Genomic DNA, 17,215 nt, shown 5'->3' with positions numbered 1-17,215 from the left:
ATAAAAGGTTTTACAGATTCAAATGAACTGCAAAAATTGTCACATGTTGGTGTGACATTATCCAAGGATTATTTCGGAATAGTGGTCGACTGATGGCCAATATATAATTCCGATATCAAAACAAAGAAACGCCATAAATAATTCATTTATTCGATGCAGAGCACAATCAAATGTTGTTTTAGATGGAATTTATATTAATGAAATAGAAAAATACATTGGGTTATGCTGTAGATTTCAGAACCTGACTGGTGTTAAAGGAAGAGTGGGGTACAATTTGGCAAAGCTGAGATCATTCAACTGCTTTATTCTCTACAGTATGACAATAAATGTTTAACGCTAACCAGTTAAGTTTTAGATTAGATTTGCCGTCATTTAGGATGGGAGAAACGTGTAACATTTAGAAAAGACGATGGTGACTGAGGAAATTTAGGGCCCAAAACTAACTTTTCACCACCTTCATAAAACTCACCTGTGTCTTGCCCAGGAGCGTGTAGGCCAGCTGGACCTTGGTGTAGTGCGACACATCAAAGTGCTTACAAGTCTTTGACAAGGCGACATCAAGCTGCTCCTGGAGTCAGCAATAGATGACAAAGGGAAAAGGGGGAGAAAGTCAGGGGGGGAAGAGAAAAGAGGGGGATTATCATCTTTAAGACCAGGGATTTAAAAATAGATGTGCAGATGAATAGCTACCACACAAGGCCACGGGCAGGTAATTGGATGTGGGTGAATATATATAGAGTGTCTATGTGTGTGTGTGTGTGTGTGTGTGTGTGTGTGTGTGTGTGTGTGTGTCTTTGACAAAGAGAGGTAAGAAAGTAACGTTAGCAGTACAGGGATGTGTAACAACCCCAACACAATAAGCCAACCTCAAAGAATATAGTGCTGACAAAGGTTAAATGATCAAATGCCTTGAGTCATCATCCACTTTCTCACGCCTTAAAGCTGCACTTGAACATAACACAATGACTATAGCTGACACAACGAGCTACTCGAGAGGAAGTAACCAGTCAGTAACTATTTTAACTGAATCTATAGTCCACAGTATTTTGAGGAAAGATAAAAAAACTAACTAGTGCCACTGTAAATTGGTCTAATTACATGTGTTGTGGAATATTAGTGGTACTTTTATGATGATTTTGATGATTAAATCCACTACATGTACAGTCTTTGGCGCCCCCTATTTCTTCATGTAGGGGACTTTAACTACACTACGTGCAGAAGGAAAAGAAGCAGAACAAAATTTAAGTAGTAAATATAGAGATACTGTAGGTTTTCTTTCAGTTAAAACACTGTCAACTGGATGTATCAACGCCCAATGCATCTAACAACAGCATATGCTGCACAACAGGAACAAAACTTCACTGATAACACATTCTCTACATTTCGACTGGGTCTGATCAGAGTGTTTTTATTTATAGAAAAAGTGCTTCACTCCGTTGACTAGGTTGCTTTTCTGTAGGGAGCCCGGACAGTAGGAGGTATATACAAAATAAATGCCGTATTGTAGAGTATATGTATATTTATAGTGTTTTTGTCTCTTAGCATTCTTAAGACAGAGCTGTTATATGCTATAATCCTTTGTGCAAGTGTTTATCTTTATGCTTTTAGAGGATTCTGCTTTGCTCACTCACAAACTCATGCTGACAGGTAAACAAACGAGCACCTTAGTGCGTGGCTAGGTAAGTGTGTGTACACGCATGCCTGTTTCTTGTGTACAGACAGAACTGTAAGTAATTAATCTACCGAAGCGCAGCAGCAGCGGCACAGAGAAAATTGCTTTGCATACCATTTATCAAACACAAGTATCACGACGCAGCTAGAGATGAAACAGATAGAATTTACTGTGCTTGCACACTCACAATATTAACTTTCTGAATGTGTCAATATTTGCCAGAGTCAGAACGAGAAAGTCAAACAGCCAATCAAAATGTCAAAATGAAACTTAAATTGCTTCCTTTAAATAAGGGCCTCTGGAAAAATAGAAGGTTTGAGCAAAATATTATTCACTGCTGAAAGTCTCTTTACTGATATCACTTTAAAATAATAGAATTAGCGATAAAACAGCAAAGTACATACCTCTATTTGCTCCAGAGTGTCTTGCAGTTTGGAATTTAGTTCGCTGTGGGGGGGGGGGGGGGGAGATTGTTGAGGGTTAGTTCCTCAGTACTGAAGCAGAATATGAAATCTACCAACATGTTTAAGATATTAATGGTTTTGTCAATAAAATGTCAAAAATCATTATAAAAATGACAAGAATAATGGCAAATTCATCACATTTAACAAACTGTATCCAGCATATGTTTTGTATTTTTACCAGATAAACATACATTCAGCAACAATTTATTTACATTCTATTTCTTATTGGTTAATTGAGTAACTATTATAGCAACCAGAATATGGCAGAGATAATATTTTTAAATTAACCACTTCATCAACAAGCTGTAGCCGTGCGTGTCATAACTCTCCTCCTCCATACAAACATGACAAAAAGGGAGCAAAAGTGATGGATGTATTTCTGACAAATATTTTGAGAACGTGAGTTTTTGTTTTCTTGGCTGTGGTTGTTTTTTCTACAGTACAATTCACTGTATAAATTGTGAGAGTGAATCTGTGCATGTACCACACTAACACGGATACAAAACGCCTACGCATCCTTGGAGCGTGCTCAGATTTAGCTTCATCCTGGGAAATGCTTTCAACTGAAAAGCTGCAAAGTAGCAACAGAAATCACGACTATTTTGCTGATCCCAAGACACAACCAATTCCCTCGTGCTTCTGCCCCCCCCGCGCCCATTCATAATCACCCTCTGTTCCAATGTTTCCCTGCATGTGTCCCTGCTTTGCTTGGGGTCTTTTTCAGGTCAGCCTGCTCTTATGTTGTGCCTTGAGACCGCAGTCGCCCAAAGGAGAGAGTGTCCTTAATAAATTGCTAATTAAGCATCTTCGCTTCAGTTGGGGATCGAGTGAGCAGAGTGAGAGGAGACAGCAGATTGAGTCCCACAGGTTTAGCAAAACAGGTAACAAACTGAGGATGCGATTTCAAAACTTGATGTGCTGAATTAAACTCCCAAGAATGATTTTACTATCAAACAGTATGATCTATCAGATGCCAATGGAGTACTACTCACTATCACACTGTAACTGAACCCTATGAGTTGGTATGCACCACAACAATGATAACACAAAAAAATCTCTAGCTCAGTTAAGGCAAGTCACAGCCAGTATCCTCAGTGGAAACCACGACTGCAAGCCAATATAAAGAAAACACACAAAGTAGTAAGTAAGCTGGCTCAACTACAGAGGGGTGGAAAGATCAATGTCAGGTCCTGGCTACTGAAGAAATACATCTGAATGTTCATATGCAAGGCCCAGGAGAGTGCAAAACAATGGCTTACAGCTCTGCCAGCCACACTAAGATCCATCAGAGTAGCAGAGGTCAACAGGATAAATGCCCTGTTCATCAAAGGGCTTTCACTCCCACGATGCAGTGTGGTACAATAATGAAAGCTAAACCACAAACTGAACAATACTGGAAGAGAATATGAGAAAAATAAATCATCCCACAAGACCAACCCTCGGGGGAGCGGGCTAACACACCTGAAAGTAAGGCTGACTACTGAATTTTCCCAGAACAGCAGCCAGTCACCATCACAGCATAGCAGACCTCCAACAGAGAACTGGACAGCAAAATGACATGACCCACACCAACTGGTTGAAGGAACTAAAATACACACATTATTAAGAAGAGGTTTGGCAACTTGGGATATACGCTTATCTGCTTTCTGGCAACCCCTTGGACAGCTAGCTCAACAGGCTCTGTCCAAAAAAACTACACCTACCATCACCTCTGAGCTCATTGATTAATGTATTATATCTTGTTTGTTTAATCCGAACAAAAGCCAGGCCAAGTCAGTAACTTCCTCACTAGTTATGGCAAGGATTTAACATTTCTGTTTGCATATGGATTAAATAAACAAGACCAAACATAACTGTGTCATTTAACTCTTCACCCCATGCTTCCAGTCTTTTTTGCAAAGCTAAGCTAACCATTAGGCTCTAGCTACATATTTAGCAGACAGACATGACAGTGGTGTCAATCTTCTAACCTCACTCTTAGAAAGAGAGCTAATAAGAGTATTTCCCCCAAATGTCGAGATATTCCTTTAACACCCAGCAGAACACATGAACAGTTATTAACAGCTGGCCCCCACCCTCACCGGGTATCACAAGGTAGAACCATCCAACTGCCAACCAATGACGTGCCTCTTCACGTCATCTAAACTCCTGTTACTCATCATAACCACTAAGCTAAATTGACAGTGAATTAGTAAAGTCTAAAATGAGTCTGGAAAATCAACCCTCAGCACTAAACACATAGATCCTTGGATGCTCGGCACAATACAAACCACTAACTTGATCATCTTTAAGAACGTTCTAGGCTTTGGAAGAAAGCCACAAGAGGTCAAATCAAAGTAAACTATCCAGTCCTCCAGTTATTGTGTATATATTACTAGATTACACTGTCCACTGTCTGTTTGTGTGTGCAGATGCAACTCCTCCCCACATACTGGCACCCTTCCATGATCAGACAGAATGCATAAATAACAGATGAGGAGAAAAACCTAATTAACAATCCATTCCCTGCAGGGAACACAAGGACTGAAATAGAGTTACGTGGAAGTTTTTCCAGCACATATTCAATTATCACTGGCAATAGGTGTCCACGGGGCCTTGAAGCATGTCCCTCCACAGCAACTGCTGACTTGCTAAATAGGCAATGTGTGGACTTGTGTGCTTCAAGGGTCCTGCCGGTTGCTCAGAATTTGTGAGAATGTCGTTTTGTTCCCTCTAGTAATGTTAGCCAATGTTAGCAGAGAGGCAACAAAGTGGCAGGGGAAGGGCTTCAGAGAGTGAAACAAAGCAAGAAGGGACAAGACCAAATATTATTATGCAAATGGAGGTTAGGGGGAAGCTAAGAGAAAAGGTTAAGAAAAAAAAGATTCAGCTAAGAGATTTTGGAGAGAGAGCACTGGGAACAAGTGATCGCGCCAAACCCAGAGAATGTGCACCGATTACTTTCTTGTCTTCTCCAAGTGCAAGACTTGATGTACTATTTAGATTTATGGCTCTGGCATATCTAGCGGGGATGTGGCCATTTCTCCACGAGTAAAGTAATGATTTATTGGCTCCAAGGTTACATGGGCCATTACGCAAAAAGTTGATGACCTAAAGCTTTTGTTTTTTTGTTTATTTCTTAGTTTGTTTTCTAGACCTAGACATGTAAAACTGGGAATACAGTCAAGTGCAGGGCGTTAAGTTTAAAAATAGTCGTCTTTTTTAATATATGCTAACACAATAACAGAGTTCTGTCTGTTATACTGAATATTCAGTAGCTAATGTGAACATCCAATTAAATTTAAACTTTTGGAAAGCAGATTACATAACTGAAAAAAACAGGTTTGCTGGGGTAATTAATGCACCCCGGCATTATAGGTGCTCATCGTGAAACATAACTGACTGCGTTTGCAAATAAACAATAAGTAAGTGAAACAGTAACGTTGGTGTGTAAAACAAAAAGCTGCCAGAGAGAAAAAAAACACCCCCGAAAGAAATGTTCAGATCAAAGTAACTGACCCAATTTTAAATCTGTCCTAAGATCCTACAGTTGTTTTGTGGTGGGGCCTTTTATCATGTTCTTTCTAAAGAAAACACAATTACAAGTGACACACTACTACTAAAAGCTGATATACACGGAGATCTTCTTAAAACTCTGCACCAGCTCAATCACACAGCCTCCAAAAGAAAATGTACGACCACAAAGAGGAGGAAGAAGGCTCCATGGCTCTGTATAAATTGGTAAACTGCTACAGTGCTTACTATTTTGTTACATGTAGTAATGCACAACATAGTTTGTGTATCTGAGACACAGAAATTAATGTTGCAGCCCCTCTGCCCTTCTACCTACACTTGAACATGCAGCTGAACCGCCGCAGTCTGTCAGAATGTCTGAACAAACCACCTCCCCCAATACTAAGACGGCAATTAGCTGAAGTGAAGTACTGGAGGAGCTTTACCTAGAATAACCCATTGACAATTTGTTTAACAACTCATATAAAATAGCTGGCATGTTCTGATCCAGAGTAAAATTAGTTTAATTTGTGGAATTCTTTAAGAATCAGGTCCCAGTTTGGGTTCGGGAGGCAGACACCCTGTTCACATTTAAGAGTAGGCTTAAGAAGTCTTGAACCATCTCTTAGTTATGCTGCTATAGGTCTAGACTGCTGGAAGACTTCCCATGTTGCACTGAGTTCCTCTCTCCTCCTCTCCATCTCCTTCTGTATGCATTCTTATCCAATTAGTGCATGTTACTAACTCAATGTTTTCTTTCTCCCATGGATTCTCTCTCCTCCCATCACTTTCTGCAGTTTCTGGCTCCGGATCATCATCCGGTTTGTATGTATGTATTTAAATGTATTACCTTTGTGTGATACAAAAATTAACTTATTTTCCCATTTACTCTTACTTCTGTGCAGCTCACAATACTACAAAGAAGCTCTAAGGAAGATTATATCTTTCTTAAGCTGCCCAACTGCTGCCCATGTGGGCCACCTGATGATAATGGACTGAGACGGAGCATGAGGCTGTGTAAGTGCCTTCTTAGGAAAACAGTATTGACTTTTAAAGGGCTGGGGATGGGGACAAATAAAAGGCAGGCACGGAAAAAAACCTCCATGCTGGACATTCAGCAGAACACCAAAAAGCCTAGCTACAAGGTTACATCAAAGTGCAGCAGAGCGGCAACTAGCTGCTTAGAGAGGGTGATGTTGCAGTCAGGATTCTGCAATTTTGGGCAGAGAGCCAAAGTACAATGTGCACACTAATTCAAAGTGTGACAAATGTGATGCAACCCCATCAATAGTAAATTAATGACACAGTGGAAACAAAAGTGATATTTACACAAATAAAGGAGATGCATATTGATCACCACTTCCCCAGCAGTCAGTCTGTCACTGGAACACAGCATTGTCACAGCCAGCGCTACATTGTTTTATACTCTTCTCCGTTAATATGCTGTGGTAAGTGAATGGCAACCGGCAGCGTTTGTAGAAGCAGCAGCTCCTTCAAACTTTTGTTTTTTTTATCATTTTTTTAATTTAATTTAATTTTTTTTTATACGGCTTTCTTGCCAAAACACGTGTTACCTCTGACAGAAATACAGTCGGGCTCTTTGGATTAAAGAGCAGCGGACAAAGATCAACCCGGCCCAAACAACTAGACCAGGTGCGGCGATAGCGCAGAGGAGAGGAAAGAGGGCCTGGATAGGAGCCATGTTGGCCCAGCCTGGACTTAATTTTGCTCCTCAAGGTCCGGTCTGGACAAAATGGGACTCATGTTGACCAAGCAATGGAATTCAGAGACTGTTGTGCCCACATCATTAGAGAAACCTGCCCCCCATCAAAATCCCAGATCAAGCACTTGGCAGATGGTCAATGCTCTGAGCGCAAGACTCTGGCATGATGAGAGGAAGTGGACTCCTGTGTTTTACATCGATGATGCCTGGAGCTCAAACGCATTTTCCCAAATGTCAAATTGTGAAGATGAAACCATTTTATCATCTGGTTGCTGCTGTTTATATTCACCCCAGATGCAAATTCAAAAAATGCACTGCAGAATGTTCTTGGTGTATACGTGTATGTATAGAAATCACTGTATACAGTGTTTTATTTTATTATTAGTTAGCATATTTTAATATACACTTATTTATACGTTGTGTGTGTAGCATGAAGGGACGGCAAATTTTGTTTCATTAGACAACCTTGTGCTGTATAATGACAAATAAACAAGCTTGTACCTTATATTTTGTTATTGATAAGAACTCAACACTTCCTGTATGCGTTTCATAATAAGTCTGTATGTACTAATATAAAGGCACAACAGCCTTTACACTGTGAAACCGACCACCTCAGGAAATGTTGCAAACAATGCCCGCAAGGTAGGTTACCAAACGTGGATTTGATTATTTTGTTCTAAGCTGTTAGTTTCAAACAAAAAGGAGGAAAACGCAGAAGTCAAACATGGCGGCTAAACGTAGAGGTGCAGATGCTCAGTGTTGTTTAAAAGGTCTGTATATGAGGGAGCAAGTATGATTTTTACACGGAGCTCTGCTGACATGGAGCTCACTGTTTTGTGATGCCAGCGCATGCTCCACAAATAGACCAACACACACTCTGCCATGCATGACAACATAACGAAATACAGCAGGAACAGTATGTGTTTGTGTTATGTGAGTGTGTGGTGGGAACTGCTAAAGTATTTTGTTCCCACACACCTCTTCATGACATATTCTGTCCGAGTCTGTACATGGTGTTGTGTTGCGGGAAGCCAGCAATGCATCCCTGATCAATCCTTAATCAATACACAATGGAGCACTGCGGCACCCACCCACTGCCACAAATTGAGCAGAGTTACACAGGAAATCAAAGGGACAGAGATGATCGCCCCTTTGGTATTCATATAAACACACAGATGCTTATACACACACACCATTAATACACCAACAATATACCCTATACTTTCAAATCCCACTCGTATCTTTAATTGGTGGAAAGAGCAAAGAGGGTTTATAATGACAGTAATGTGTGGGCACTATCAAAACATATTATCTGTCCTCCTGTCTGTCTTTTTTATTCTGTCTAACCATCTATATGACATGACTAACCAGCTGCCTGCCTGTCTCTCTTTACCTTGTCACTGGACACCTTGCGATCCAAAACAATTTTCGGCTTTCACAATTAGAGATAAGCAATAATATGCTCAAAGCTGGCAGCTGCTTTCAAACATATTCCAAGCATGCCAACCACAAAGTTTTTAAACTACAAATGTCCTGGTTTAGACTCTGTACATTTTTCCAAGCTAAAATGTTGGCAAACCTTTAAAAAGTGCTTTGACGTCATAGCCAATGCAATATAACAGCCACAAGGCAATGACAAGGAGCAAAACAAGAGGTAATAAAAAGCCCCTTCATAAGACTTCCAGAGAACAGAGAAATTATGTTCCAACCTTGAGAGAAAAAAGGTAAAAACAAAAACGCAAGGCATTTGCCACGATTGTAAAGGGAACTAATTTCCTAATTTCTACCTTAGCAGAGTTGACATCTGATGATTCCAGACCGTCATCACTCAGAATGGTCATATTTATATCACATTTGAATCTATGAAAGCTTTCCATCTACCTAAAGAAAATGAAGTCCATGGATGCACCCATTTGGATACAACTAAAAATCACTCTATGAATCTGTTCATACCTGATGCAGCTGTAGTGTTTGAAGGTGCTGGCAGCCTTCTGGCATTCCAGACAGAGCTGGATTGCACCTGGATAGTCTTCCTCCTAAAGGAGCAGAGCATTGATGGTCCTTTAACATCATGTATAAAATACAATATATTGACCAGGGTTTCATGTCTGTGGAATTTTATATATATAAAATATAAAGAAACTGGATAGTTCTGAATGATGTCAGTGTTACTGTGTCACTTGATTCAGTTTAATCATCTTAAAAACGATTGTTACAGCAGATAACCAAGGATTTTACACTCAGTGATGGCCAAATCCAGTCCATGTGCTACAGCTGACCTTCACAATAGAACAGGCATTTGTCAGAGCATCTAGTGTTTGTGTGGGTTTGGCTTTCAATGTAGAACCCCTAGTGATGTTCGACCTTTCAAGTCAATTCTAAACATATCTCTGCGTGTGTGTGTGTGTGTGTGTGTGTGTGTGTGTGTGTGTGTGTGTGCGTGCGTGCGTGCGTATAGAGAGGATTACAATACCTCAAGCATCTCGCTGAGTCTTACATCTGTTCTTTGCTGTGAGGGACAGTTGCGATGATTATTGTAGATTACATGATTTCATTTCACAGCAGCGACATGTCACACAGTGTGTTTATGACTATACTTCAAACAGAAACAGCTCAGGGTAGAGTCTCGCAGGAGGAAGGTCAGATTCCCAAGGGGATTCAAAAAGCAGGTCAGACATATAAATGAATCAACCAAATTAGTATATAATACCTGTAATGTAATGTAGTAGAGAAAGGTGCGTTAATTGTTTTACACAATTAATTAAAGGATAGCTTATAGACCAGCTTTCATTGAATTAAATGGGCATCATCTTAGATGCTGGAACAATCTGTGTAAGGCACAGCACTCAAACTGGCAGGCACTATTTGGTTATGGAAGTGAAAAAAGCAGCAGCACTCTAACTCAAGGACCCAATTTAAAGCAGTTACTTGGGACTAAGGGAGAAACTTTAGCTCAGAGATCACGCTCAATCGTAAACCAGATTGGTTCCAGAGTGATCAGGGTGGTAAACCCACAAGTGCAGGAGTCTATGGATCTTACTCAGCCTGTTTGGTAGCAAAACGCCAGTCTCACTTTACATTGTAGGTAGATGCAGTTAGAACAAAATATGTTCTTGTATGTGTGTTAACTTTACCAGCGTCTTGATGGTCCTCAGTGACTTAAGCAGGCCTGTCAGCAGTTGTCGTCTCCTCTGATTGGCCAGTAAACCCAGACTGGCTTCTGTGAATCCCTCCTTTGCAACACTCAGTTGCCTTCAAACACAGTCCAGAGAGAATATAGCATTAATACAGATCAATTATTGCAGTTAATGCAGAGGTGGCAGCACCAGGAGTATATTTAATCAAGACTGCATTTCTGGACAAATCACTGGTAAGAATAGTTTAAGCTTATGATATTTCAGGTTCACCAAAATGTGTACCTGATCATTCTGAACGAATCACACGAGACATGAAACGTGATACATGTCCTAAAATTTATAAGATGTAACATGAAGAAAGTATCCTATTACCACTCAAACGTATTTTTCTATATGAAGGGAAGGAATGTCATCAACGTTATGACAAAAGAACTTAGTATGCAGATGCGGTTTGAATGGACTATTTCAGCAGCTATTCCATTTAGTGAATAGAACACTTTTACCTCCTTGCATTAGTGCAAATGACTGCTGCCAGCTGCAGGTTAGTCTGTAACGCCGTCACTCGCTCCAGTTCCTGTGAACAAGGAACACAGTAAGTAAGACATACTGTACCTATAAAGACTGGGATCGAAGAAATATCTATTGAGTGCTCAAAATTCTACAATATTCTATAGTGCAGAGGGCTTGTAAAATCTGTAGGATACAAAGATACTGTTAGACCAGTTCATTTATGATACTGTCAGTGAAATTTAACTGTAATAATGCCATTTACCACGCTGCCCCACTAAAATACTGCACAGACTTGAACAGCAATGCTGTCTCTCACACACACACACACATATATATATATAAATGTATCAGAGCACTCTTCAGTGAGATGCATCCTGCTGTGAGCATTTTATGAAGATGGATAGTACAGATGATGCTATTATAGTAAGCAATCAATCATCAATGCCAAAATTCAAGAGAACAACTTTCAAAACACATAGAAAATGAGAGAAAATCTCCCTTTCTTCAGAGCTTTGACATTTAGAAAAGGATCAATGAGCACTTTGCTCTGAGAGTTCAGTTATTATGCCACTTCATGACCTCAGTTGAGAACAAACAGACCCTCAGCCAAAGAAGGACCGAGGGACAAATTGCATCACCGTTATATTTTCAGTTTTTCTCTTTGTTTTTATTTACTTGATCTGCCAGATGTCATGCCTGAGGTGGGAGACGCTTGTTCTTTGATCTCATTTTTTAAAGTTCTATCACCCCTCCGCAAAAAGGTCCAGTGTTCATAAAATGTCCTCATACCACTGTCAGACATAAAACAACCTTTTACCAACAGAATATAGTCCGGGGAAATTCATTTTCAACGGTAATAAAAACAACAACAACATCATCAATGTGCCACTTCAGCTGTGGGTACTGGAAAAATGACCCCATTCAAACCAATCCACCCTCATGATCTTGAGTGTTGACAAAGACCTTGACAAGTCCTCAAAACAGTTTGCAAGGGTTGATTCAGTAGCCAGGGTTTTCTCTAAGGGGACATGCAACATGCGACTCTTATGAGCTTCTGCTCAGGGCCTGTGAAATTGGGACTGTTAGACAACAGCAGCATGCCATGATCCTAATTCAAAGAATGGGTTTAAGTTTTTGTTAAAGCTAACACTTTACTGGCAGAGAAATCAATAAACTGCTTAAGAATAGTTTATCATTAAGCTATCATTAACTTTTCGGTAATTAAAGGAATAGTTTAATATTTTGGGAAATACGTATAATATAGAGTTAGATGAGAAGAGCAATACAAATCTCATAGTTGTATGGTACATGAAGCTACAGCCTGCAGCCGGTTAGCTTAGATTAGCAGCGTTTTAGGGGCATATGTGACAGACTATTTCTTGGCCCGACGCAGTAAATACAGCCACAACTTGTCACTTTTACCCTTTGCTTTCAATTTTTGCACTTGTAACATTTGGAAAGAGGCAGGCTAGCTGCTTCCTCCTCCAGTCTTTATGCTAAGCTAAGCTAACAACCTGCTTGCAGTAGGTTCATATTTTGTGTACAGTTTTGAGAGTGGCAATATTTTTATTTAGGCTAATACTTGTCAAGACAATAAATAATAGTATTTCCCAAAATATCAAATACATTTTGAATACAACCTGATGTCCATTTGTAATGCATTCCAGTGTTTGTTACACGTCATATTAAGTAATGTATCTAATCTTGATGCTGGTGAAACATCACCATCATTATGCAGTTTTTTTAACATGGTCTAGGAAAATATTGACATTGTATAACGCTCACATTGGTGCTTTTGCAAATCAAATACTACTCAAACATCTAAGAGCAACTGCCCATGAATCCTTTGCACATCTAGAACAGAAACTTTTCTTAAATAAGTTCAGAAGCACTGGTCAGAGCAGTTTATGAAAACATGCAAGTGCCATAGTGGCCTCAAATGTACGTTAAAATGTGTCCTCAGAAAATACCATTGCACTCCAAGCAGCAGGAACTGGCTGGGACTGGGCTGACTCACCAGGTACAGCTGAGGAATAATTAGAGACTGAATCCGGCAGATTGATTCACATACTGGGAGAAGCAAAACTTCATCAATTTCATGAAAGTGACAGAAACTGTAAAATGAATCCATGATACATCACTTGTGTATGGATAGTACTGGTTGGTTTAATTCAGTTAATAATACTAAAGAAGTGCCCTCGGGGTCAAATCTGGTCAAGGAAGGAGCCATTTCTTTCCTGTGTCGTTACCAGATGAACACACACGCTCTGACTTACACTCTTTACTTATGATGCCAATTATCAAGGCAATGTCGTACATAACAGTTGTCCAAAAACTCAGTTCATGTAATGCAGGAAGCCTTCAGTATTCAATTATGCGCACAAATCCTCACAGATAAGAAAACAGCTTGAATGTAGTTTCAAACTGAACAACACACACTAAGGCATGCTCATCATGCTCAGTATGTAGCCTGAGGCTCCAATTTTTGTTATACCATTGCTCTGAGCAATCTATCCAGACAACTGGTTCAATCAGCTCAGCTTGTGTAAGAGGACATAATACAATTGTGCACAGGGGTTTCAGAAGATAAAAGAGGTTAAAGAGCTGGTAAGCATGACTGGGATGAAAAGAAACGATATGTGGAATAAGACAAGACAAGTAAAGACAGGCTGAATTCCACTACATAACAACACACAAACGCAGGTCTGTGTGTACTGTGTACACATACAGGAAAGGTGAGCCTATGTTACTCAAGTACTATTAAACTATACAACCAGACTGCTACAATGTCCTCGACCACAGGTGCTGGTGTATGGAAGTGAAGGTCAAACAGGAGATGATGTTTAGTCACAAGGAGGATTGTTTTTTTTATTCATATATTCATTCGAGCTCCTCCCTGCGACCCTCCAGCACATCGACTATGCACTGGCTCCCTGTTACCCATCCTGCACTGCACCTTCTAACAATGCCGCTGTTTGGGCTCTGCCCAAGTTGATTTTTTTTGCAGATTAATGGAAAACAAAAACTGAATGATAATCAGAACACACAAGTGCAGTGATTCACAGCTGTAGTTGACTTTTTTTTTTTTTTAATAGTATGTTTATAGTGTGTACATGCATAGTGCTTTTCTGGTCTTTGCGACCACTCAAAGCGCTTTTACACTACATCACATTCACCCCATTAACACACATTCATACGCTGATGGCAGAGGCAAAGAGACATGCAGACAGGAGGAGCTAGGGATCGAACCACCGCCATTCTGGTAAGTGGCCATACCTGCACATCACTTATATTAACAGCCCTGTTTCATGTTAATATCTGGTCTACCCAATGAAGCAGCCATAAGACCGCCATGTATTTGGCAGGTATGACCACCAATCTATTTCAGAGGAGGCAACTGGGAACACAAAGGCACCAGCAGGAACTGTGATGAATAAGAGTTTCCAGAGGAAAATAACTGAATGCCAGTCAAAGTCCATTCCTTTCCAGTGGTGTTGACCAAACTGTTCAGGACTACCTGGTGCAAATTAATTACAGCTTGGACTCCCAGAAGGCAATCTTTCTTTCCTGACAAGTCAAAGGGTCATGTAGTTTGGTCACTCTATTCTAAAGTCAGTTACTGGCAGTTATTTCAAATCGTTTACTGGATCATGCCTTGAACTCATGGAAAATATTATATACGTCCATCAACTTTAGAAAGCCAAATTCATATGCAGAGGTATAAAAATTTAAGAAAAGGGCAGCAAAATGGGCACCTGAAAAATATACACTTAATTAGTAAAGAACAGTTGTTAAGAAATCAATAATAATCGTTCTAGCCTCCTACAGGAGCAAGCTTGAGTATGATTTTGACCCTTTCCGAGTGCAAGTGGAAGCCATGTGTCACTAGACGGCATCAACGGTGGTCAGACACAGGCCTCAACAGAAGAGGGATTAGTCAGTACATGGCTATGAATCACATCAGACGCTTTGCAGGCCATCCTTTCAAGCACTGAGGCATGAGTGTATGTGTCTGCACAATTTATGTGTCCACCGACGTGTTATACACAGCACACAAGAACTGGGGAGAAGTGGCATTGTGCCCTGCGGCTGTGTGTTTCTGCAGCAGTGCGAGTTTCTGTGTACACTTGATAAAATATCACACAGCGCTAGGGTGGGTATCATTTAAAGTTTTACAATACCAGTACCAAAACCAGTACCTTAAAGTGATACAAAAATCAACCAGATCCTCCTCATCCTAATTAGGTCATCCTCACAGGTAGTATTATCTGGGGAAACACTACAGATTGGGAATACAATCCCCTTAAAATTTCCACTTTGTGTGTGTGTATGTGTTGGAGTCTGTAGTTGCGCAGTAATAGAAATGGAAGAGAGCTAAATGGCTGACTGGGTGGGAGAAAGATAGTTGGTTGGTTACATCTACTGGTTGTGTTTGTCCTTTGTCATTCTAATGAGCTGGACATTAATGGGAATTTTAATGAGACAGCAGAAGTGAAATAGTTTAGTGACCAATTAAGTTGTGGGAATCGCATTTCAGGTAACTTTTTGATACGTGTGTCAAAGTAGCCTAAACAACGGAAAATTATTTTGTCAACTTTTGATCAATAAACTGAATTGAAAGAAGTGCTTTTTCCTTTATTGGTGAGTCGCAAACCTCCAAAAACGACAGTCACAAGTATAAAACGAAAAATGTGTCCGTTTAAAGAAGTCACTTAACTATACTAAAGACACAAACACAGGAAATGAGAGGCTGCACGTCCAGCAGATCAAACAAACTACACCTGAAGCAGCTGCAGCTGCAGCCGGAGGCTCTGTGAGTAAAATCAGCTAATGGCTGCTGTGCCACAAAAGGGTTTAATTGATGTGATGGAACGCAGTGATCAGAGACAAGTGATGTGAATAGCACATACAAATGTACAGAGAAGTGTTAAATGATACCAGAAGATGAAACCAACAGATAGCCAATCTTGTGGTGATAAACTTGCAACAGTGACGAACATGCCTGAGACCGCAGCCGAAGGTGAGCTGGCTGTTAAAATATGAGCTGAGATGGGTCACTGGAAATCCCTGCCACTGTCCAATAATAAGCCCTGCTGTCATTTTGACTTCGCAGAGTCACAGGGAGGGTCACAGAAATAATGATCAATTTACTATTCATAGGCTGACCTTCAGAGGGCTTAACAATGACAGTAATTTCACTACATACCACGTTTGGTAAAGCTGTCAGTCATCTGCTGTGTTGCTGGGATCAAAGCTTCCCTGACTAAACACAAATTTGACATACTCTTCCAAACTTCAGTAGTGATATGGCTGACAGGACTAGTTTGCTTTCTAAATTAAATAAATCAAAAGAGCAACTCCTTCAATAAAATCTAACACACACAGGCAAATATACATATTTTGGCATACACAGATGTTTGATCTCCTGGCAAAACCCTTTTATCTTGAAGCCCACTTGATGCAGTCCACAAATCAGCATACACAGACATATTTACCTAGTTATCTTACTTTGAAAGATCCTGATGCTGGATTCAGGTGTTGCACCAGCATCTGAATAGAGCTTCATTTGCTAACAAGTATTGATATCCAAGATTATTAAACTGCCAAACCTGCTTCTCTTTTATTTTTGTATGTATCAGTGGGTTCAGCAAACTCTTAACTCGTGTTTTTAAGGTTTAAAGGGTCGCGAATGTTGCTGTTGGTACAAGATGTATTTCTAAACAGAATTAGATGAATGAGATCACATCTGTCCGCTGACTGTCAGATGAATAAAATCAATGAAAAGAACCATTGTGACTCATCACTATAGTAAATGTGGTCTCCTGTAATCTCTATTGGCTCTGACCGAAAGTAGGCGGAATGTATTCTTACACAGTGGTGCATTTCAGGTCATTGCAACATCACTAGATGATCAAAGAAGGGATTTCATGGACTTAGTTTTAATTCACAAACTATGTTCTGATAGAGTTTTGCCCCCTTTTTCTTAACCATGGGTGATGTCAAGTTTTCTATTGCCATGGTTACTGAAATTCTACCTTATCTTGCTAGAGGTCAGCAGCTGACACAGGAACACACAATCATAACAAATCATAAGTTGAAAAAAGACTGTATTAAATAAAAAATAAAAAAAACACCAAATGGGAAATACAGCTGCAATGTTTTGGAATTAAATTTCAGCAGATGAAATACTTTTTTGAAGATGAGAGGCTGGGACACA

At 40.0% G+C, this 17,215-nt stretch overlaps 1 protein-coding gene across 1 annotated transcript in view; it reads right to left on the bottom strand.

Annotated features, from left to right (window-relative positions):
- Positions 1–17,215, bottom strand: part of vps50 (VPS50 EARP/GARPII complex subunit) — a 105,742-nt gene that overhangs the window by 68,923 nt on the left and 19,604 nt on the right. Inside the window, exons 6-11 of the mRNA XM_038724686.1 lie at positions 10,992–11,062; positions 10,486–10,603; positions 9,825–9,860; positions 9,305–9,387; positions 2,077–2,119; positions 470–568 (exon numbers count right to left, since the gene is read on the bottom strand). Coding sequence (XP_038580614.1) covers positions 470–568; positions 2,077–2,119; positions 9,305–9,387; positions 9,825–9,860; positions 10,486–10,603; positions 10,992–11,062 — 450 coding nt within the window. The remainder of the gene's footprint in view (positions 1–469; positions 569–2,076; positions 2,120–9,304; positions 9,388–9,824; positions 9,861–10,485; positions 10,604–10,991; positions 11,063–17,215) is intronic.

The sequence above is a fragment of the Micropterus salmoides genome, unplaced genomic scaffold, assembly GCF_014851395.1.
Source record: "Micropterus salmoides isolate LMB-PRFRI ecotype aquatic unplaced genomic scaffold, ASM1485139v1 Ms_hic_scaffold_17, whole genome shotgun sequence".
NCBI classification, from domain to species: Eukaryota; Metazoa; Chordata; class Actinopteri; order Centrarchiformes; family Centrarchidae; genus Micropterus; species Micropterus salmoides.
This window is presented reverse-complemented; position numbering and strand designations above follow the sequence as displayed.